Source organism: Leucoraja erinacea, chromosome 12, assembly GCF_028641065.1.
Source record: "Leucoraja erinacea ecotype New England chromosome 12, Leri_hhj_1, whole genome shotgun sequence".
NCBI classification, from domain to species: Eukaryota; Metazoa; Chordata; class Chondrichthyes; order Rajiformes; family Rajidae; genus Leucoraja; species Leucoraja erinaceus.
This window is the reverse complement of record NC_073388.1, coordinates 44078057-44102578: the sequence shown is the minus strand read 5'-3', so window position 1 is coordinate 44102578 and position 24522 is coordinate 44078057. Positions and strand designations below refer to the sequence as shown.

Below are 24522 nucleotides of genomic sequence, written 5' to 3'. Positions count from 1 at the left end.
TGATTGTATTTATGTAGGGTATATCTAATCTGATGGACAGCATGCAACATAAAGCTTTTTACTGTCCCTTGGCACGCATGACGATGGTCTAACCTAAGGCACAAGGAACTGCAGATGCTGGTTTACAAAAATAAGAAGGAGTTAGTCATCGAACATTTCTGAAGAGCATGAATAGGTGATGTTTCAAGTTGGGAGCGTTCTTCAGATTTCTCCAGTCAGATGAAGGGTCTCAACATGAAACATCAGTTTGTATGTTCTCCCCGTGAACTGCGTTGGTTTTCTCTGAGATCTTCGGTTTCATCTCACACTCTAAAGAGGTACAGATCTGCAGGTTAATTGGCTTGGTATGAGTGTAAAATTGTCCCTAGTTTGTGTAGGGCAGTGTTAATGTGCGGTGATCGCTAATCGATGTGGACTTGGTGGGCTGAAGGGCCTGTTTCTGCATTGTATCTCTAAACTAAACAAATCACCTATTCATGTTCTCCAGATGTGCATCTGACCCACTGAGTTAAGGGCCTGTCCCACTTGGGCGTCATTTGCACGTCACGCAGATAGCGCGCAAAGATTTTGTACATACCAAAATCCTGGGGCAACGCGCGCAACGTACATCGTGACACGTAAATGATGACGTGTAACTTACGCGAAAATGACGCCCAAGCAGGACAGGCCCTTTACTCCAGCATTTTGTGTCTCCCGAATCTAACCTTCAAGACACCCATTCCACTTCCACAGCACTGTGAAGCTCCACTGGCCCCATGCCAGCTTTACCCGCCCTTGAATACCAGACTCCCAACTGCATGCCACCTGGATTTCCAACTTTCCAAAATTCTCCTGAACCCCTGCTCACTAGTTGCCTCAAGTTACCCACTTCACCAACCAATTTCCAGCCTGCAGACCACACCATAACCTGTCCCCAGCTAGTCCCAAGCTCTCCCCTCTGCTGCCAGTACCTGGTCTAGGTTCTGTAAATTTCCCTTAATTGGGATGCAAATAAAACCCCTGTATAACCCACATTCATTGACACCTAATACCTGGGCCTCAGACTCTATCGAAGTTTGCCAGTGTTGGTTCATTACTAAGACCTTAATTGACGCACCATGCAATCAGAATACAGCACATCTTAATGGAGCAGTACAATTATCCAGACACATAGATCTAATTTCACAAAGCAATTGTATGAAGTTCCCCCCTGTTAACCACTAGCTCACAACTTGATGGAATTTGCATGATTACATTTACTGTGGTTGCTATTAACAAGCCTTCTCGAATAAATAACATCACAAATTAAGGACAGTTGCAAGAAGTTCAGACGTGAAGTCACACCTGAATTACATAGAGTATCGAACAGTGCAGAACAGTAACATGCCCATCGGCCCACAATGTTTGTGCCAAACATGATGCCAAGATGAACTCATCTCATCTCCCAGCATAAGATCCGTACCCCTTATTCCCTCCATACCCATGTGCCTGTCCAAAAATCTATTAAATGCCACCATCATATCTGCCTCCACTACCACCCCTGTCAGTACATTCCAGGCACCCACCACTTGTGTTAAAAAAAATCTTGCCCCGCATATCTCCTTTAAAATTTGCCCCTCTATCCTTAAAGCGATGCCTACCAATCTTTGACATTTCCATCCTGGGGAACAAAAGGTTCTGACTGTTTACATTATCGATGCCTCTCATAATTTTATACACCGGTACTTCTATCAGATCTCTCCTGAGCTTCTGGCCTTCCAGAGAAACCAACCTATCCTGAAAGCTAATACCACCTAATCTAACATGTCCGTCCTGGGAAAAGGGTACTGAATGTCTACCTTATCACGTGCCTCTCATAATTGTATATACTTTATAGAAACATAGAAAATAGGTGCAGGAGTAGGCCATTCGGCCCTTCGAGCCTGCACCGCCATTCAATATGATCATGGCTGATCATCCAACTCAGTATCCTGTACCTGCCTTCTCTCCATACCCCCTGATCCCTTTAGCCACAAGGGCCACATCTAACTCCCTCTTAAATATAGCCAATGAACTGGCCTCAACTACCTTCTGTGGCAGAGAATTTCAAAGATTCAGCACTCTCTGTGTGAAAAATGTTTTTCTCATCTCGGTCCTAAAAGATTTCCCCCTTATCCTTAAACTGTGACCCTTTGTTCTGGACTTCCCCAACATCGGGAACAATCTTCCTGCATCTAGCCTGTCCAACCCCTTAAGAATTTTGTAAGTTTCTATAAGATCCCCCCCTCAATCTTCTAAATTCTAGCGAGTACAAGCTGAGTATCCAGTCTTTCTTCATATAAAGTCTTTCTTCATATATAACTAAAATGATATACTTTTACATCAGGTCTTCTCTGACATTCCTGAGAAAACAATCTAAGTTTGTCCAACCTCTCCTTGAAGTTAATATCACAGAATCAACCATTTCCATCCAGGCAAAACGGTTTTGAATGTCTCGCCAATCTATGCCTCTCATAATTTTATATACTTATATCAGGTCTCCCCTCAACCTCCGGCATTCCAGAGAAAACATTTGTCCAACTTCTCCTTGCAACTAATACCACCTAATGCAGGCTGCATTCTGGTAAATATGGAGTGGGGATATCGCAAGAAAATTTGTATCGGAAGGAACTGCAGATGCTGGTTTAAATCAAAGACAGACACAAAATGCAGGGGTTTACTCAACGGGTCAGGCAGCATCTCGGGAGAAAAGAAATAGGTGACATCTCAGGTCAAGATCCTTCTTCAGACTGAGAGTCAGGGGAGAGGGAAACTAGAGGTATGAAAATGTAGAGAACAAATCAAGGAAATGCAAGGAAATTCTGTTGTTCCCGCTGCTTTTCAGTGAAGCTCCTCTCACAACGGAGTCTGCCAACATTTCCCAGTAGTCTCCACATGTACACTTCAGCAATTCAAAAACAATGAGGACTACACAGGGCTTCTGTCATGAAGTACACCAGCCAAATCTATTTCACTTGGTTGAAAATGAGTAGTAGAGACAATTTGCAGCCAAATGTTCCTTCTCATTATAATCTTGGCCTGGAGATGAGAGACCTAGTGGATAATCTTATTTCAATAAAACACAACTGTAAAATATGAATCCTTTGGTTTATAAATTATGTACAACATCAGGGATGGAAGAATTCCAAATGCTTTGAGGCCAGTCCAATTCTGAATTGCTCTAAGAGGAAGATGGGTGAGATGATCACAAGAGATACACTGGTCAAGATTCCAAGAGTAGAAGGCTCTTAATTAGACATGGCTTAGTGTCTGACCTGCTACATTGATACACTGGGGTTCAGTACCAAGTCAGACGAATGGACAAATGGATATTTATAATGCTTGGTTTGGATGTAATAGAGTTAACAGTGCTCTTGCATTTGAGGCCTTATTTGCTACCTTCATGTTGTGTAGCAACACTTTAGACCTGGTTTTGCCTCAGAGTTTTCTTGGCACATTGCTGTGTAAATCTCCAAAGTTGGTTGTCAGTTACAACCTTACCTCTCAGTGTAAAGCACGAGGGAATCGGATTCAAGTTTGCACTGGACTGGAATGGGATCACACAGTCCTGAAGCAGCCACTTGGGCCAACCAGTTCCTTGGTGAAGCTCACCAATTCCTCAAACTGCCCCACTCCTTCCCCATTTCCCCATGCCTGTGCAAAGATTTTCTTTTAAACTTTTTAACCAATTCCCTTTGGAAAGTTGAGCAAAACACAAAGTGCTGGAGTAATTCAGTCAGAAGAAGGGTCCCGACTTGAAACATTGCCTGTCCATTTCCTCCCATCCGGAGGTGTCATGCAGCCGAGATCTTCTTGAGGTGCTGCGGCCACGGAAAGCTCGTGGGTCACGGGACCGGGAACCCGCCTGAAAGCTCGTTGGTCGGCACAGCTGGGAATGAGCTGGGGATGTCGGGCGCTAGCAGTAAGGGCCGGTAGGAGGGTGAGCCGGGGTATTGCCTCCAGCGCCTTCAAGGTCAGCTGCAGGAGGCTTGCACGGGACACAAAGATGTCCGGACGAAGAAAGAGAAGTCGGTTCACGGAAACTGCTCCAGTACATCGAACGTACGGGCCGACCAGGCTTTGGACTCTGAATAATGCCACCAAAAACGGCAGCGCTAGCATGTGTAATATATGCAAAATGAATTTCACTGTGTATTTGTGTATGTGACACGAAAGCACTATTGAACCATTGAACTACAAATACTGCCTTACTGCAGCACTTTGTGTCTTGCTCATGATTCCGTGTGCCTCCACTTGGAAGGTTTGGGCCTGTCCCATAGGCGATTTTTCGGCGAGTGTCGAACAATCGCCGACCGTCGCCAAAATGTTTTGAACATTTCGAAATCCAGCGGCGACCAGAAAATGCTACGATTCTTTGGGCGACTGAGGAGACGACTCATGACCCGGCAACACCCCGGCAACCATGTGGCCACAGCCTAATCGCCTGTGGTCGCCTAAAAAATCATCTAAGTGGGACAGGCCCTTTACTCATCACCTGCTTAGACTTCTCTTGTAGTCTATGGCTACATGGACACAACAACGCACTATATTAAAAGTAGCCCAAATAATTTAGACTTCCTTTTCTGTAGAATTCGGAATTTAAAAATCAATTTATTCTGAGTGTAAATCATTGTGATCATATCTGGTTGGAATATCTCCACCCTAGAAATGTAATTGGTCCCAAATTCTCCCTGCATTCTCCATGAAATAATTTCTCGTGTAAAAGTTGTTTCCACAGAAATTTGGTCACAAAGACTACTGGGCTCAGATCAAAGTTTTGATTATAGACCAATACAGCACAGGCAAAGGCTCTTCGGCCCCCAATGTCCATGCCAAACATAATGCCTAGGTAAACTAGTCTTATCCACCACATGATCCACAACTCCATTCCCTGCATATCATAGAAACATAGAAATTAGGTGCAGGGGTAGGCCATTCGGCCCTTCGAGCCTGCACCGCCATTCAATATGATCAAGGCTGATCATCCAACTCAGTATCCCGTACCTGCTTTCTCTCCATACCCTCTGATCCCCTTAGCCACAAGGGCCACATCTAACTTCCTCTTAAATATAGCCAATGAACTGGCCTCAACTACCCTCTGTGGCAGAGAGTTCCAGAGATTCACCATTCTCTGTGTGAAAAAAGTTTTTCTCATCTCGGTTTTAAAGGATTTCCCCCTTATCCTTAAGCTGTGACCCCTTGTCCTGGACTTCCCCAACATCGGGAGCAATCTTCCTGCATCTAGCCTGTCCAACCCCTTAAGAATTTTGTAAGCTTCTATAAGATCCCCTCTCAATCTCCTAAATTCTAGAGAGTATAAACCAAGTCTATCCAGTCTTTCGTCATAAGACAGTCCTGACATCCCAGGAATCAGTCTGGTGAACCTTCTCTGCACTCCCTCTATGGCAATAATGTCCTTCCTCAGATTTGGAGACCAAAACTGTATGCAATACTCCAGGTGTGGTCTCACGAAGACCCTGTACAACTGCAGTAGAACCTCCCTGCTCCTATACTCAAATCCTTTTGCTATGAAAGCTAACATACCATTCGCTTTCTTCACTGCCTGCTGTACCTGCATGCCTACTTTCAATGACTGGTGTACCAGGACACCCAGATCTCGCTGCATCTCCCCTTTTCCTAATCGGCCACCATTTAGATAATAGTCTGCTTTCCTGTTCTTGCCACCAAAATGGATAACATCACATTTATCCACATTATACTGCATCTGCCAAACATTTGCCCACTCACCCAGCCTATCCAAGTCACCTTGCAGTCTCCTAGCATCCTCCTCACAGCTAACACTGACCCCCAGCTTAGTGTCGTCCGCAAACTTGGAGATATTGCCTTCAATTCCCTCATCCAGATCATTAATATATATTGTAAATAGCTGGGGTCCCAGCACCGAGCCTTGCGATACCCCACTAGTCACTGCCCGCCATTGTGAAAACGACCTGTTTATTCCTACTCTTTGCTTCCTGTTTGCCAGCCAGTTCTCTATCCACATCAATACTGACCCCCAATACCATGTGCTTTAAGTTTGTATTATCAAATTTGTATTAAGTTTGTGCTTTAAGTTTTGCTTATCCAAAAGTTTCTTAAATGCCAATCTCGTATCTGTCCCCACTACAACCCTTAATTGCAATATTTTACCTGCTGCAGAGCTATTTAGAAGGGGCTGGCCAGTTCAACTAGTTTGGCCTTCAGTTAATTGAGCAAAATACAAAGTGCTGGAGGAACTCAGCAGGTCAGGCAGCATCTGAGATGCGAATGGACAAACGATGTTTTGGGTCAGGACCCTTCTTGAGACTGGATACCCCTCAGGACCCTCTGCCACTGATCGCAAGGTTAGAGCAGGAGTTGGCCATCGAGGCTCACAAGCCTGCCCCGCCATTCAATATGATAGTGGCTGATCTGCCCCTGTGTCGCAGTTCCCCATGTCTTTAATTCCCAGATATTTCATAATATTATCTACCTCCTGATCCCTTAAAATGATTCAACCTCCATATCCTTCAGGATAGAGAATTCCAGAGATTCATCTCCTGTGTACAAAGATATTCCTGCACAACTCATTTTTATGTGCGTACCCTCTTATCTTGTAAACATAGTCGCCATTGTTTGACACTCGCTCTGACTTGGCAATTACTGGATCAACCCTGCGCTATAATCTGCACTCTATATCCTTCCCTTCACACTATCTATTCTACTTGAGTTTGACAGGATTTTATTTCTGTCTAGTATTATCTTATCTGATTGGGTGGCATGCAAAACAAAGCTTTGCACTTCATCTACTTGAAGAGACCTGAAACTAGATAGTGCGCCCACCAGCTCACTGCCATCTTCACCAGAATTTTCAACCTCTCCCTGGCCCAGGCAGTTATTCCGTCCTGCCTAAAATCAGCCACAATCGTCCCTGTGCCGAAGAAGTCTACCATCACCAGCCTTAATGACTACCGTCCTGTGGCCCTCACTCCGGTAATCACGAAGTGCTTCGAGAGATTGGTCCTCCAGCACATCAAGGACTATCTACCAGCAGACCTCGACCCCCACCAATTCGCCTATCGCCAAAACAGATCCACAGAAGACGCCATCACCGTAGCTCTCCACTCTGTGCTGAGCCATCTGGAGCAGGGGCAGAGCTACGTCCGGATGCTCTTTGTGGATTTTAGTTCAGCCTTTAATACAATCATTCCGGACATTCTCATTGGTAAACTGGTCACTCTCGGCCTCCCCACTGTCACATGTGCCTGGATAAAGGATTTCCTCACCAACCGGCCCCAGACTGTGAGACTCGGCCCCCATCTCTCCTCCACTCGCAGGTTGAGTACCGGTTCCCCACAGGGCTGTGTGCTAAGCCCCCTCCTATACTGTCTCTACACCTACGACTGTAGTCCGGCCCACAACAACAACCGCATCGTCAAATTTGCTGACGACACTACTGTGGTCGGACTTATTTCGAAGGGAGACGAGGCAGCCTACAGAGAGGAAGTCCTGAAGTTGACAACCTGGTGCTCAGAAAACAATCTGGCTCTGAACACCAGGAAAACAAAAGAGCTCATTGTCGACTTCAGGAGGCACAGCACCGACTTAGCCCCCCTACACATCAACGGCGAGTGTGTGGAGAGGGTCAACACCTTCCGGTTTCTCGGCGTCCATATCGCTGCTGACATCTCCTGGACGGACAACACGACAGCGGTCATCAAGAAGGCTCAGCAGCGGCTGCACTTCCTGAGGGTCCTCAGGAAGCACAACCTGGACTCTAACCTGCTGCTGACCTTCTACCGTTCATCCATCGAGAGCCTGCTGACATACTGCATTACAGCATGGTATGGCAGCTGCACCATGGCAGACAGGGAGAGGCTTCAGAGGGTAACCAGGACAGCGCAGAGGATCATTGGCTGCCCTCTCCCCTCCCTGATGGACATCTACACCTCCCGCTGCCTTAGCAGGGCAAAGAAGATCATCAAAGACAGCTCCCATCCTGCGTTTGGACTGTTCGACCTGCTGCCCTCTGGAAGGCGCTATAGGTGCATCAAATCCAGGACAAACAGACTCAGGAATAATTGCTTTCCGAGAATTATATCTACTATAAATTCAAATTCACACATGCACTGACTACACCGCCCAACACGGACTTCCATCTGTATATATGTATATATGTATGTAGCGCCGCAGAATTTGTGCACCTATTCCCCCCCCCCCCCCATCTCCCTTCTGTTTTTTGTTTTTTTCTGTTTCTTGTTTTTTGTGCTAAATTGTATGTATGCACTGAGTACGAGCAGCTTTCAGTTTCACTGTACATGTATAGTGACAATAAATGGCATATCTAAACGTCACCCATGCATTTTCTCTGGAGTTGCTGTCTGATCTGCTAAGTTACTCCAGCATTTTATGCCTATCCTCGGTGTAAACCAGCATCTGCAGTTCCTTCCTACACATTTTGTTAGAGGAAGTCATTGAGGCAGGTATTATAATTGCATTTAAAAAGCTTTAAGACAGATACATGGATGGGAAAGGTTTAGAGGCATGTGGGCCAAATGCGGGCAGGTGGGACGAGTTTAAATGGGGCATCTTGGTCAGCATGGTCATTTTGGTATACACCAGCATCTGCAGTCCCCTTTAATTACATTAAAGCTTTGCACTGTACAATAATAAATCTGAACCTAAACATCTCCATGCTCCAAATAGCTCTGATCCATGAGCCTTCAAGCTCCCCTCCCATGGCTCTGATACCTGGGGTCCTCGATACTGTGATACAAACCCTCACAAATGACATCACTCACCGACCGAAACTTACTGCTCTTCTGCTGATGTGTTGTTTTGTGGTGCGGGATGTACAGTGTACGAGACACTCCAAGATGGCGCCAGAGCCAGGTGACTCTTGGTGTTCCGGCCCCAGACGTTCATCTGCTATCACTCATTACAATCGCTCCGCTCTTTTAAATCTGTATTTATACAGCACTATTTCTTACACTAACTCTGCTGCCTCCCATCTACCTCAATAGAGTTCTTTGAACTATGTACAATGGGACTTTATTGGACTTGCACCAAATGCCATGCCCTTTACCTGCATCTGTACACTGTGGACGGCTTGATTGTAATCATGTTTCGTTAATCTCCTCTGCCTGCATGTGATCCATATCCCTCCATTCCCTGTATATCTAAAAGCCTCTTAAAATCCACTATCATATCTGCCTCCACCACCACCCCTGGCAGCGCATTCTGGACACTCTACGCAAAAGGCTTTCCTCATACCTTCTTTAAACATTTCTCCCTTCACTTTAACTTATGCTCTCCGGTCTTTGGCATTTCCACCCTGGGGGAAAAGGTTCAGACTGTCTACTCTATCTATGCCTCTCATAATTTTATATACTTCTATCAGCTCGCAAACTTTGACGTTCCAGAGAAAACAATACAAGTTTGTCCAACGTCTCCATGTTACTAATACCCACTCATTCAGACAGCATTCATGCGTTCATGGAGCAGAAAGGGGCCATTTGGCCCATCAAGTCTACATCACCATTCAATTATGGCTGATCTACCTTTTCCTCTCAACCCCATTCCCCCTGCCTTCGCCCCTTAACCCCGGCCAACCATACAAATCAAGAATGGTCCATCTCAGCCTTAAAAATATCCATTGACTTGGCCGCCACAGCCCTCTGTGGCAATGTATTCCACAGCACGCTGGTAAACCCGTTCTGCATCCTCGTAAGATTGTTAAACAACTCATGACAAAGACAGGAAGAGTAAATAGCCCATTCTCCAGATGGCCAATGCTTACCAACTTTGTAGTGGACGCAGCCTTCCATGTCACCAACAGGCACCCATCCTTGCTTCTTCTCCACTTCCGGGTCATTACGCAGGATCTTGTTTCGAAGCCACGACAAGTAGTAAACTCTCAACTTGTTCTTTTTCCCTGTGGGTTGAACAGCATTACAATGAGAACTCAGGGCCTGAGCCAATTCTGAGCCTGACCAATGGAACATATTGATCCCGATCGGCCCAAGATCCACAGCTAAGGGGCAAATAAAATAACTGCAGATGCTGGAAACCCAATATAAAATAAGTTTAGTTTAGTTTAGAGATGTAGTGCAGAAACAGGCCCTTCGGCCCATTGAGTCCTTGCTGACCACGATCCCCATGCACTCGCACCATCCAACACAATAGGGACAATTTACAATTTTCACCAAAGCCAATTAACCTACAAACCTGTCTGGCTTTGGAGTGTGAGATGAAACTGGAGCACCCAGGGTCATAGGGAGAACTCTGTACAGCCAACACTCGTAGTCAGGGTCAAACCCGGGTCTCTGGCATTGTAAGGTAACAAATCTACCACTGCACCACCGTGCCATCCCACACAACTGTTATGCAGGATGTGATTGAATAATTTTAGATATCCAAGCCTGCAGGAAGCTGCATTTAAAGCCCTCATTTAAATTTTACTGAATTCCAATTGCACAAGTCAAAGCACCTGGAATATTTATCACAAACTCCCAAAAGTGTTGTCAATGCTGCAAACGCATAATAAAGGAAAGGTTGAACACAAACAGGAAAGAGTTGGAGAGAGGGTCTTCGAATTGTTTATCCTGTGGCTTTCACACAAAATTCCTTGCTCAAGGCTGAAGGGAGGCCTAATAGAAGTGTAGGAAATTATGAGAGGCATAGATGGGGTAGAGAGTCAGAACCTTGTTCCCAGGGTGGAAATGTCAAAGTCTAGAGGGCACAGCATTAAAGCTAGAAGGGGGAATTATAAAGGTGATGTGCAGGGCAAGTTTCTTTTTGACATTGAGGGTGGTGATGTCAAAGACTAGAGACCATTGTTTTAAGGTGAGATGGGCAAAGTTCAAAGGACTTGTGTGGGGCCAGTTTCTTTACACAGAGAGAGGCAGGTGTCTGGAACGCGCTGCCAGGGGTGTTGGTGGTGGCAGACATGATAGTGGGGTTTAAGAGGATTTTAGATAGGCACATGGATATGCCAGGAATGGAGGGATATGGATCATTTGCAGGCAGATGATATTAGTTTATCTTGGTATCATGTTCAGCACAGTTAATGAGGGTCAAAGTGCCTATTCCTGTGCTGCACTGCTCAATGTTCTAAGGTAATAACCACAATGCATTTATGTTCTGGTCTCACAGAGCCAGGCATGTATTCAGGCAAGGAAATAACACAAAGCTAGATAAGTAGCAATCCGAACTGGTGTCCTAAAGAACATAGGGTGATCTTAGACTTTAGACTTTACTTTAGAGATACAGTGCAGCAAAAAGCCCTTTGTTCCACTGAGTCCACACTCAGCTGTACCCATCCCACACACCAACCTACAGGCAACTAGGGACAGATTTACATCTTACTGAGCCAATTAACCTATAAACCTGTACGCCTTTTGGGTGAGGGAGGAAACCGGAGAAAACGCACGTGGTCACAGGGAGAATGTACAAACTCCGTACAGATAACACCCGTAGTCTGGACTGAGCCCAGATCTCTGGCGCTGTAAGGCAGCAACTCTACCGCTGTGCCACTGTGCCGCCCCCTAGGAAGTAAAGGAAGTAAAATTGGTGAAGGGGCAGAGGACTTAAACGTTTTAGAGCTTACAACATGATCAGAAGTGGGGCAATGCAAAAAGAGGAACACATAAGAAACTTGCCCCAATACAGGAAGGAAGTGGAGGATATGGATTGGAAATGTCACCTATCCATGTCCTCCAGAGATGCTGTCTGACCTGCTGAGTTCCTCCAGCACTTTGTGTTTTACTCATGATTGCAGCATCTACAGTTCCTTGACTATATCTGAAGAAGGCTTCCTACCTGAAACGTCGCCTATTCCTTTTCTCCAGAGATTCCCCCTGACCCATTGAGTTATTCTGACATTTTGTCCACGTACAGTTCATTGTGTGTCCTTTCCCAACTAATGCCAGTTAATCAAATTTCAACTGAGTTTTGGGCCTCAAAGCAGTTCAGACTTGTTAAAATTCAGAAATGTGCTAGTTATTCCGGGCCTCTCTGCGCATGTTTCATTACATTTCACCAAAAGCATTAATTCCATCATTTTCTCTGGGTGCTCCAGTTTCCTCCCACACTCCTACACGTACAGGTTTGTCGGCTAATTGGCTTGGGTAAAATTGTAAATCGTCCCTAGTGTGTAGGATGGTGTTAATGTGCGGGGATCAATGGTCGACCCGGACTCGGTGGGCCGAAAGGCCGGTTTCCGCGCTGAATCTCTAATCTAAACTAAACAACTGGTTTGACACTAGACTGGAGGACAGCCACAGTTCCTGCTGCAGGAATGAAAATCAATGACCAGATGTTGGGCAGGAATGAGCATTCATAATGCATGCGCTATGTCTAAATATTCATAGGAATGCCTTGGCAGTTTGCAGTGTGTGAGGACTGTGGTGATGTTCCCTGCATGGTGTCTAGCCCCACCAGCTGGTCGCATTGCTACAGCACCAGATGTAATGCGAATCAGATGCTCTGCTGTATGAGGAATATTAATGAGGTTGCATTAGTAAGTGTGGAAGATTAACATTCAGCTTTTGCCTGTTAAGTGTTTATCATTAGAAGAGCAAATCAAATTAGAAGTAATTCCAGGCAGAGATAAGTTATTGCAGAGACAGCACAAGCAGGCTGTAGAGATGCTGCCTCACAGCGCCAGAGACTAGGGTTCGATCCTGACCTCTGGTGCTGTCTGTATGGAGTTTGCACGTTTTCACTGTGACCACGTGAGTTTCCCCCAGGTACTCCTGTTTGCTCCCACAATCGGGTTTGTAGATTAACTGGCACCTCTGTAAATTCACCCCTGGTGTGTAGGGAGTGGACAAGAAAGTGGGATAACTTTGAGCCAGCGTGAACGGGTGATTGGCGGTCAGCATGGAATCGGTGGGCCTGTTTCCATGCACAGTCCTCATCAATCTTTGTCAATACTGTACTACGATCAGACCTAGGGGACAGGTACATAGTCCCCTCTTCAAAAAACTGAAATTGGTCACAGGTAAAACGTGCAAACTCCACGCAAACAGGATGGGAGGTCAGGATTGAACCGGAGTCTCAGATGCTGAGAGGCTGCGGCTTTATCTAATCAAGAAAAAATAAATGACCTCAACATTCTACTTGCAAGGCAGGAGAAGTGGCTGACCAGCATATTAGTAGAATTGTAGTGATCACACACTCCAGACAACTGTACAATACCTAGGAATGCCACGTCTCACAACCTTGTGAAAGTCAGGTACATTGTGGTCAACTGAGTACTGAGATAAGCATTGCGGACGGCCCTAACCCACGAGAGGGCAGTGGAAGCATGAAGAGAGAGGAGGATAGGAAGAGAATTGATGACAAGTGCACCAATGGGCGGCACATTGGCTCAGTGGTAGAGCTGCTGCCTCACAGCACCAGGGACACTAGTTCAACCCTGACTACGGGTGCTGTCTGTACGGAGTTTGCACGTTCTCTGAGACCGCGTTGGTTTTTTCTGGGTTTCCACCCCCACTCCAAAGACATGCGCATTTGTAGCCTAATTGGCTTCTGTAAATTGTAAATCGTCCCTAGTATGTTGGATAGTGCTAGTGTATGGGGTGATTACTGGTTGGCAGGGACTTGGTGGGCTGAAGGGCCAGTTTTCACCCTGTATCTCTAAAGATAAAGAAAGATGGCTATTATTCAACAGGAGGCGACCAAATTACTGGTATGGAAAAGTCCTGGATTCACATTTTAACAAAATCTGAAAATTGTTTGATTCATCTTTGAGTGTCACTGGCAATTTAAATATTTATCAACAATTATAAATTGTCCTTCAGAACATGGTGGTGAACCACATTCTGGAGCCCATCGAAGCAATGGCCAAGAAAGCACACCAATGCTTTTACTTTCTCTAAAGGCTTAGGAAGTTTGGCATGTCCCCAACAACTCTCACCAACTTCTACACATGCGTCATTGAAAGTATTTTATTGGCATGCATCACAGCATGGTTTGGGAACAGCTTCATTCAAGACCGCACGAAATTGCAGAAAGTTGTGGACAGAGCCCAGATCATCGCACAAACCAAACTCCCTTCCTTTATGATGACCCAGGATATTGGTTTAATCTCTGTGATGGCAATTCCATTGAAAGTTAAGAGGACGTTAATAGATTCTCACCTGTTGGGTAGAATTTTATAAATAAGGTAGTGGTGAGTAAGACATACATTTAGTCTAGACACAAGGAACTGCACATGCTGGTATACAATTGAAGACATAAAGTGCTGGAGTAATTCAGCTGGTCTGGCGTAATCTCTGAAGAGTATGGATAGGTGCTTTGATTATATTAGGGGAAAGAAAGTTGGAAGAGAGAAGGAGGAGGGGGCAGGTCAACGCCTGGCGAGTGATGGGTGGATACAGATAAGGTGATGTTTTGATTGACAGACAGTTGGCTAAAGGCATAAAATGAGATGAAAAGTGAGATAAAGAGTAAGGAGAGAAGATAGTTGAGATATGAAGCCAGAGGAAGGAATATAGGTGGAAGGGAACGGGGGAAAGGGGAAAAGGAGAAATGGGCGCATGTCCAGATGGGGTATAAAGAGGAGAGGGGATAAAAGAGGACAGGGGGGTTTTCTAGGTTAATTACCTAAAATTGGAGAATTTAATGTTCATACCATTGGGTTGCAAGCTACCCAAGCGGAATACGAGGTGCTGTTCGTCCAGTTTGTGTCTGGCCTCACTAAGGCAATGGAGGAGGCTCAGAATAGAAAGTTCAGAATGGGAATGGAAAGGAGGGATTTCTCAACTTGAGAATACATGGGATGATACATTGGAAAATGAAATGGCATGGAGAATAGAAGCAGGATTTCCCCAGTAGATGGAGACAAATACAACAGAGTGGAAACCTGTTCGGAGGGAACCAAAATTCAAGAAATTGCAGATGTAGTCCTGACCAGCACACATAGCAGCCTCCATTTCATTGATTTTATACACATCAAACTGCTTCGGCAAGACCACCAGCATAATCGAGGACCAGTCTCACCCCGGTCACTCTCTCTTCGCCTATCGGGCAAGAGGTACAGAAATTTGAACAATCACACCTCCAGATTCAGGGACAGTTTCTTCCCAGCTATTATCAGGCAACTGGATGGTCCTCTCATCAGCTAGCGTGCAGTCATAAGTTAGAGAAGCAGAATTGGGCCATTTGGCCCATCAAATCTACTCCACCATTTAATCATCGCTGATCTATCTTTCCCTCTCAAACCTATTCTCCTGCCTTCTCCCCACAACCGCTGACACCTGCACTATTCAAGAATCTGTCAATCTCTGCCTTAAAAAATATCCATTGACTTGGCCTCCACAGCCATCTGTGTCAATGAATTCCACAGGTTCACCACCCTCTGAGTAAATAAATTCCTCCTCATCTCCTTTCTAAAAGCACCCTTTATTTTTTATCTGTACACTGTGGACAGTTTGTTTGTATTCAAGTATAGTCTTTTCTCTGACTGAATAGAAACATAGAAAATAGGTGCAGGAGTAGGCCATTCGGCCCTTCGCGCCTGCACCGCCATTCAATATGATCATGGCTGATCATCCAACTCAGTATCCTGTACCTGCCTTCTCTCCATACCCTCTGATCCCCTTAGCCACAATGGCCACATCTAACTCCCTCTTAAATCTAGCCAATGAACTGGCCTCAACTACCTTCTGTGGCAGAGATTCACTACTCTCTGTGTAAAAAATGATTTTCTCATCTCGGTCCTAAAAGACTTCCCTCTTATCCTTAAACTGTGACCCCTTGTTCAGGACTTCCCCAACATCGGGAATAATCTTCCTGCATCTAGCCTGTCCAACCTCATAAGAAACCCCAATAAACTAAACTAATACTAAAACAGAGTGTTATTGTACATGCCTGAGGGAACTTGAACGGTGAAAGAAGTAGACTGAGAGTACTAAAGTCCTCAGAACAAAAACAGCCACCAACACAGAGAGGCTTTGCAAGCTCAAAATAAAGGGACTGTTATACTTAACCCATTGGTACGGTGAAAATGCAGAAATAGGATTAGAGTAGAGCTGGATTGCAGCCAACTACATAAAAACTGCAAGATAGACACAAAGTGCTGGAGTAACTCAGCGGGTCAGGCAGCATCTCTGGAGAAAAAGAATGGGTGACGTTTCGGGTCAGGACCATTCTTCAGATTGAAGAACATTATCCCACATGCGAGGGACAATTTTACATTTATACCAAGCCAATTACCCTACAAATCTGCAGGTCTCAGAGAAAACCTACACAGGTCGCGGGGGAATGAACAAACTCCGCACAGACAGCACCCGTAGTCAGGATCGAACCTGGGTCCCTGGCGCTGTAAGGCAGCAATTCTACTGCTGCGCCACCAGGTTCTTTACTCGAACTTGACAATAGAAGGCAAGCGGTGAGCCTGGAGAAAATACAACCTCTGACACACTTGTGTAATTGTGATTACAGCATGATAAAGTGGTAGAATGATTAGGGATATGCAACACTTGAGGAGCCAATGTTGCAAGCAGGCAAACTCTGATGGAACAAGGAGAGAACAAAAAACAGACCATGGGAAATTATGTATGTCCATCTCAGTTGCTCCTGCACAGAAAAAGTCAGCTTGGATAGCTTCAAATACCTGACCCAAAATGGATAATTGCGACAATGTACTGGCAGATGCAATTCAACACAGACCATTGTAAAGTTGAATATAACGAGCAGAAAAGTTGATATTTTTAGTGAATGGCTTGGAAATGGATAAGGATCCATTTGGAATCTGACAGGGGCCTTTACTTTGGATTTAACTTTAGAGATACAGTGCAGAAAGAGACCCATCGGCCCGTGCTGACCAGCGATCACCCTGAACGCTAACAGTATCCCACATACTAGGGACATTTTAGCAATTTTACTGAAGCCTATTAACCTAAAAACCTGTACATCTTTGGAGTGTGGGAGGAGACCTGAGCACACAAAGAAAACCCGTGCGTTCATGTAGAGAACGTACAAACTCCGCACACTAAGCACCCGTAGTCAGGATCGAACCTGGGTCACTGGAGCTGTAAGGCAGCAACTCTGTCTCTGCGCTACTGTACTGCCCCACAGCGCCGAGAGACTAGAGATAGGTATGTTACAAAACCTACCCGAATCGTCGATGAGAATCTGCCCCCAGGCCGTGTGTGTGATTTTGCCGCTGTTTAGAGGGGGCGGGTTTAAAACGCGATTTTTACTAGGCTGTTGCAATCGAAAATGTTCAGCCTAGTAAATCATTAACGGAAAATCGCTGAAAGACCCCGTCGCAAAAGGTATCATTAGTTTTTATGGCCTTGTATAATAGTTATAGTAGTTTAAAAACCACTCTCTCAACCCGCGACCTCTCGCAGCCCCAGGGTTTTATAAAGCAAACAATTAAAGGTATGTACCTTATTTTTACATTAAAAGGGGCTTCTTAAGAACCCTGTATATAAAGTTTTCTATAGCGAATAGTTCATTTTGGGCTCTTTATATCCCGCAGTATTTTTCTGGGCATTTGAGGGGACAAATCCACTGCAATGTGAACGTTCTAAACCAGCGCGTTCACAGGAACCCACTAGAAAGCCGATTTAAATTGACTTTAATTTACAGCAATTGAACACTAAATTCCTTCCATTTGGCCTATAAATTGATGTAAATGAGATTTAAAAATCATGTTTTATTGTGAATTATTTGTGAATATTATTTGGACCCTTAGGCTATTTAAAAATGTTAATCATTTATTAAGAAATGGATAGATGTTTAGATCTAGTAATTGAAGTTTGAAATTAGCTACAATTGGGTAACTAACTAATTATCTGCTTTAATTTCAGGTCCTCCAAGTAAGATTATTTTATATTTGTTTCAGAATGGTTCAATCTATGATAACTGAAAATTTCATTCAGTTCTCTTAATTTTTAAGAAGGTTGTGGGCTTTTGACTGTCCTCGATCACAGCTTTTTTGTTATGTCCATAGAAAATCAATAGGGAACAAGATGCTAATTTCCAGGTATGAAAATGGCCATAACTTTTTTATTACTTGAGATATGAAAGTGAATTAGGTGTCAAATTAAACTTATTGTTATGCTTTATCTGATGGGATAAATTGCAGACTTGATTTTTTGAATCTCAAAATTTTGTAACATTGCTACTAGCGGTCGTCACTTTGCGTGTAGATGATATTGTTGAGAGATGGCAGGAAACTTTGTTAGCAAGAGCTGACAGAGGAATGAAGGACAAAGGAATTAAAATGTACATTACTTCTTGGCTAAAGTGTAAAGGCTGCCTTTCATTGAGAAAATCTGTAAGTTCTTTAAAGTGAGGCACGAACGTAAAATGCTATGGAGTGTGGAAATCTGAAAACAGACCTTGATGCAGCTTTGACCAAGTGGCAATGTGAACTTTCAGGATGAATGGACATTGACTTGAAATATTGATTCTCTCTGTCTCCACCAATCTCTCTCTCTGCCTTGCGTAATCTCTCTCTATCTCTCTCTCTCTCTCGCTCTGTCACTGCCTCTATGTTTCTCTGTCTGTCCAGCTGACAATGACTTTCTCTGTCTCCACAGAGACTATCCAATCACCAGAATATTTTTTGGTTCATTGTTTGGCTAAATTATGATCATCACACTCAAAGACAAAACTGTACCTGACACGGTTCCCATCTTAACAGCGATAGATTGAATGATACAGCATGGAAACAGACCCTTCGGCACACCGCATTGACCCGTTCACACCAGTTCTGTGCTATCCCACTTCCTCATCCACTTTGGCACAACGAGGCAAGTCGAGCAGTGATCACCCATACACTAGTTCTATCCCCACACTGGGGGGAATTTGCAGAAGCCAAATAACCTGCAAACCCACACGCCTTGGGGAGGGGGGAGGAAACTGGAGCACCCGGAGAAAACCCATGTGGTCACAGGGAGAAGGTACAGACTTCACACACAGACAGTACCCGAGGTCTGGATCGAGCCCGGGTCTCTGGGGCTGTGGGGCAGCAGCCCCATCATGGTGAGCTGAACTAGTTCACGGGTTTGAGCAACAACATCACTGTTTCAATTCTATTTGTAAAACAATTAATAAATTCAAAAATATCCCCGACCTGATATGGTGATGAGTACATTCAGTCCCTCCAACACATCCATTTGTTGGAAGCGTCTTCGGGTGATGAGGGAATACACTTTGCCCTGTCCACTTCTGTCCAGTAACCAGAGTCCATTTTCCGTGCCCACCAGCAGATTAACTCCTGTAAAGATCAAAAGTAGTTTACTGCACCATTATATTTGTTACTTTCACTTTAGTTTAGTTTACTGATACAACCTGGAAACAGGCCCTTCAGCCCATCTAGTGAATGTCGACCAGCAATCACCCGTACACCAGTTCTGCATCATTGAGTCATAGGGTCATACAATGTGGAAACAGGCCACCTGCCCACACCAACCAGTATGTCCCATCTACACAAGTCGTGCCTGCCTGCGTTTGGCCCACATCCCTTTAAACCTTTCCTATCCAGGTACCTGTCCACCCTTCATACTGGGGAAAATATACAATGGCCAATTAACCTACAAACTCTCACGTCCTTGGAATGCAGGAGGAAACCAGAGCACCCGGAGTAAACCCACGTGGTCACAGGGAGAACATACAAACTCTGAACAGACAGCACCAAAGGTAAGGATCAAACCCAAATCTTTGGTGTTGTAAGACAGCAACTCTACCGCTGCACCACTGGGCCACACAATTCAATGAATAATAATAATAATAATAATAATAATAAATTTTATTTAATGGGCGCCTTTCAGACATCTCAAGGACACCTTACATAGATTAATCGGAATAAAAACATATAATCGGAATAAAATAAGTAATAAAGACATCAGAGAGACACAAATTAAAAACAGAATTCAATCCAAAAACAGTAAATCAAAAACACATTGTGAATGAGTAATGGAAAATAACATCCTTCTTTTCTTAATTGGTTGAAAAATAAAAAATACAATTTTTGCATGGGCGGCACAGTAGCGCAGCAGTAGAGTCACCGCCTTACAGCGCTTGCAGCACCGGAGACCCGGGTTCAATCCCGACTACAGGTGCTGTCTGTACGGAATTTGAATGTTCTCCCCGTGACCTGCGTGGGTTTTTTCCGAGATCTTCGGTTTCCTCCCACACTCCAAAGATGTACAGGTTTGTAGGTTAATTGGCTTGGTATAAGTGTAAATTGTGTGTAGGGTAATGTTAATGCGTGGGTTTGGCTGGTCGGTGCGAATTCGGTGGGCCGAAGGGCCTGTTTTCCGCGCTGTATCCCTAAACTAAAAAATAAGCAGGGAGTTATATTTTATCTTGTTTTCTTAAGGTATTTCATCAAATATCCTTAATTTTCTATTTCAAAGGATTATAAAGTAATTATAAAAGGCTGCTAACCTGCACACTAAATCTTGCAAACAACATAACTATCTATCTATCTATCTATCTATCTATCTATCTATCTATCTATCTATCTATCTATCTATCTAATCTATCTATCTATCTATCTATCTATCTATCTATCTATCTATCTATCTATCTATCTATAAAACTCAAATCAGTCCGCCTGCAGTACGGCTGCCTTTCTTCCTTTGATTCATTGCCACGCCCAATCCAGACGCTCAATCTCCGAGATATTTTCCATTTCGGTAGAGATTTCGCTTTTCTTTCTAAGTATCCGCTCCTCATTTCATTTCGTCGTGTTGAAGTACATGTTTTTAATCAAATCCTTCTCCCCCCCCCCCCCCTCACCCACCCCCAAGTATTTCAAAATAAACAGGCTTCTCCATTTACATGTCAGCTTCCAACACACTTCGAAACAAAGTTGCAAGAGAGGAACACTGAACTTTTCACTGCTGCAGCAGGCAGGGGAGGGCTGCAATCTTACATTTGGGAACGGGCTCAGTTCCAATGGAGGAGACGGGTGCATGGCGGAATATTGGGTTGGGGGATCACATCATTGGGGGAGCAGACCCAACGGGTCTGCACTTGGTCTAGTTAATATATAAAAACTCTCGTGCCATCCGACCGGCTGCCGTCCGGCTGCCTTTCTGCCTTTTGATTCGTTGACGGCTGCTCCTTCCTATCAGCTTCCAACACACTTCGAAACAAAGTTGCAAGACAGGAACACTCTGAACTTTTCACTGCTGCAGCAGGCAGGGGAGGTGCAATTGGAATTTTTTTTTAATCCACTGCTGAGGGAGGCAGGGGAGTGCTGGAATCTTACATTTGGGAACGGCTTCAGTTCCGTTGGAGGAGACGGGTGCATGGTGGAATATTGGGTTGGGGGATCACACCATTGGGGGAGCAGACCCAACGGGTCTGCACTTGGTCTAGTATTATATAAATGACTGATCACCATTGTCTAAGATCCTATGCCTCTGCAGATTCTGCAATGGTGTTTGCTACATCCCTCTGAGCAGGCAGATAGGATTCTGGTTGAGAATTGTGTCGAGGGAACAAAAGTGTGGCACAGACTTAAGGGCCTATCCCACTTTCCCGAGCTGCTCACAAATTTTCCTGAGTTTTCCCCTTGATTCAAACTCAGAGAATGTTCGTAACGGGTCCGTAGGAGTCCGTAGATATAGTCCGTAGCGGCTCGTTATGTCAGCCGCAGGTACTCGGGGCATCAGGTAGGTCGGGACGTTTTTTCCAGCATGACAAAGAATGTCCACGAGTAAAAAGATAGTCGGGAGGAGAAAAATTGCACCATTTAATGATGTCGCGTAAATGACGCCCAAGTGGGACAGCCCCTTTACACAGACCTACTTTATTTGTGATCCAGGTAGAAATTATTAAAAAGACGATGCAAATTCCAATTTTGTGAGTGGGTATAAATTTTCTCTGCTGTCTTGGTTACGCTCATGATGTAGTGAGGGGAGGATGCTCCTTGTACAATGCAGCTCACCCCCTCCATGACACACTGGTCAACCTGAGGAGCACCTTCAGCAAGATTGGTTCCACCAAGATGCAGCACAGAACGCCACAGGAGATCCTTCTTCCCTGTGGCTATCAAACTCCAATTCCTCCCCCTTCTATCGTGGGATAGACTGACCCCCCACCCCACCCCCAACCCAATCTTTGCAGATCCCTGATCCTTTAATTTCGAGTTTCATGTATTTTGTGTTTGATGACTGTTGGCAGGTCAATTTCCCTCCTGGGATAAATAAAGTTCTATCGTATCATTATCATATCACGATTGCTGGACTCTGCATTGTTAACACCATTGAACATAGGTACAGCACAGGAACTGGCCAATTAACCTACAAATCCGCACGTCTGAGATGTGGGAGGAAACTGGAGTACCCGGAGGAAACCGGCCCGGTCATAGTGTGAACATGTAAACTCCACACAGACAGCATTCGTGGTCAGGATCAAGCCCGGGGCAGCTGCACCACTGCGCCACAGCGTTATATATGAACAATTTATTCCCTGCAGAAACTCTCCTGGAAGCTTATTCACCAAATGACTCCATCATTGATCTGCCTGTCACGGTGGGGTGCCCATGGAACACAAAGAACATCAATCCATGGAGAGCAGATACAAGGAGTCGCTAATCACATTTACAGAAGATCACATTAACAAACCATAATCCAATTGAAGGCCTCTAGGCGATGCCAGCATAATGTAATGATTCTTCCACACTGATTTAACCACATCTATTTCTTTGCAACTGCAATTAAGTACCGAATTACTCTGATGAGACTCTATTACAGGAGCACCTCAAATTTATATTGAGCTTTAAAAGTATGGAAGGCATCCCACAGAACAAGTTAAATCTGATACCAAGCAGAGAGAGGGAGTAGGTGAAAGGAAAACAGGCAGGCGAATGGAACTGAAAGGAATTGATGAAGTTTAATGCGGATAAGTGTGAGGTTATCCACTTTGGTAGCAAAAACAGGAGGGCAGATTACTATCTAAATGGCGTCAAGTTGGGAAAAGGGGGAAGTACAACGGGATCTGGGGGTCCTTGTTCATCAGTCTATGAAAGTAAGCATGCAGGTACAGCAGGTAGTGAAGAAAGCTAATGGCATGTTGGCCTTTATAACAAGAGGAATCGAATATAGGAGCAGAGAGGTCATTCTGCAGTTGTACAGAGCCCTAGTGAGACCACACCTAGAGTATTGTGTGCAGTTTTGGTCCCCTAATTTGAGGAAGGACTTTCTTGCTATTGAGGGAGTGCAGCATAGGTTTATAAGGTTAATTCCCAGGATAGCGGGGCTGTCATATGCTGAGAGAATGGAGCGACTGGGCTTGTACACTCTGAATTTTAGAAGGATGAGAGGGGTTCTCATTGAAACATATAATGCCCCTGTCCCACTTAGGAAACCTGAACGGATACCTCTGGAGACTTTGCGCCCCACCCAAGGTTTCTGTGCGGTTCCCGGAGGTTTTTGTCAGTCCCCCTACCTGCTTCCATTACCTGCAACCTCCGGCAACCACCAGCAACCTTTGGGAACCGCACGGAAACCTTGGTTGGGGCGCAAATTCTCCAGAGGTTTCCGTTCAGGTTTCCTAAGTGGGACAGGGGCATAAGATTGTTAAGAGTTTGGATCGCTAGAGGCAGGAAACATGTTCCCGATGTTCTCACAGAGAGTTTTTCTCACAGAAGAGTTGTGAGTCTGTGGAATTCTCTGCCTCAGAGGGCGGTTGAGGCAGGTTCTCTAGATGCTTTCAAGAGAGAGCTAGATAGGGCTCTTAAAAATAGCAGAGTCAGGGGATATGGGGAGAAGGCAGGAAAGGGGTACTGATTGGGGATGATCAGCCATGATCACATTAAATGGTGGTGCTGGCTCGAAGGGCCGAATGGCTACTCCTGCATCTATTGCCTATTGTCTATTGAATGCCTTGAGAGCTGGCATAGACCCAGTGGGCCAAATGGCCTTCTTGAGAACATGTAAGAAAATGAGAGCACATTATGTCAGATGGGATATCTTGGTTGGCATTGGCAAGTTGGGCCAAAGGGGCTGCTTCTGTGCTGTACGACTCTGTAACGCTTTGATTTAGTGTAAATGGGTTGTTGATGGTTGGCACAGGCTGGATGTGCTGAAGGGCCTGTTTCTGTGCTATATGACTATGGCACCCCCCATTGATGTCCCCTGCACACCCTTGAGCTGATGCTGAGAGGGCCCGGCTCACTGTATTTATCCCACACTAAAAACATGATCTATTTTCAGCAACTGCTGCTTGCAGCACCATTTCCTGCATTATAACAGTAACCACTTCCTGAGCAGATGAATGGTGACAAAATAAATGGCTCCCCGTTTCTCTCCTTTTTTTCCTCTTTTATTCTTAACTCCATCCTTCCCATTCTGCCCAGTAAATAAGTGTAAAAACAACCAGGCTGTGAAAGTCATATCAATAATGAATCAAAGATAGACACAAAAAACTGGAGTAACTCAGCAGGTTAGGCAGCATCTCTGGAGTAAAGGAATAGGTGACGCTTCGGGTCGAGACCATTGTTTGAGAAGGTTCCGACCCAAAACATCGCCTTTTCATTCCCACCCAAATCCCAAAGATGTGCAGATTGGT

General features: G+C 44.8%; 1 protein-coding gene across 1 annotated transcript in view; it reads right to left on the bottom strand.

Annotated features, from left to right (window-relative positions):
- si:zfos-2326c3.2 (mitogen-activated protein kinase kinase kinase kinase 4) overlaps nt 1-24522 on the bottom strand; it is a 280480-nt gene that overhangs the window by 43146 nt on the left and 212812 nt on the right. Inside the window, exons 25-26 of the mRNA XM_055644013.1 lie at nt 19073-19216; nt 9776-9910 (exon numbers count right to left, since the gene is read on the bottom strand). Of these exons, the coding sequence (XP_055499988.1) occupies nt 9776-9910; nt 19073-19216 (279 nt within the window). The remainder of the gene's footprint in view (nt 1-9775; nt 9911-19072; nt 19217-24522) is intronic.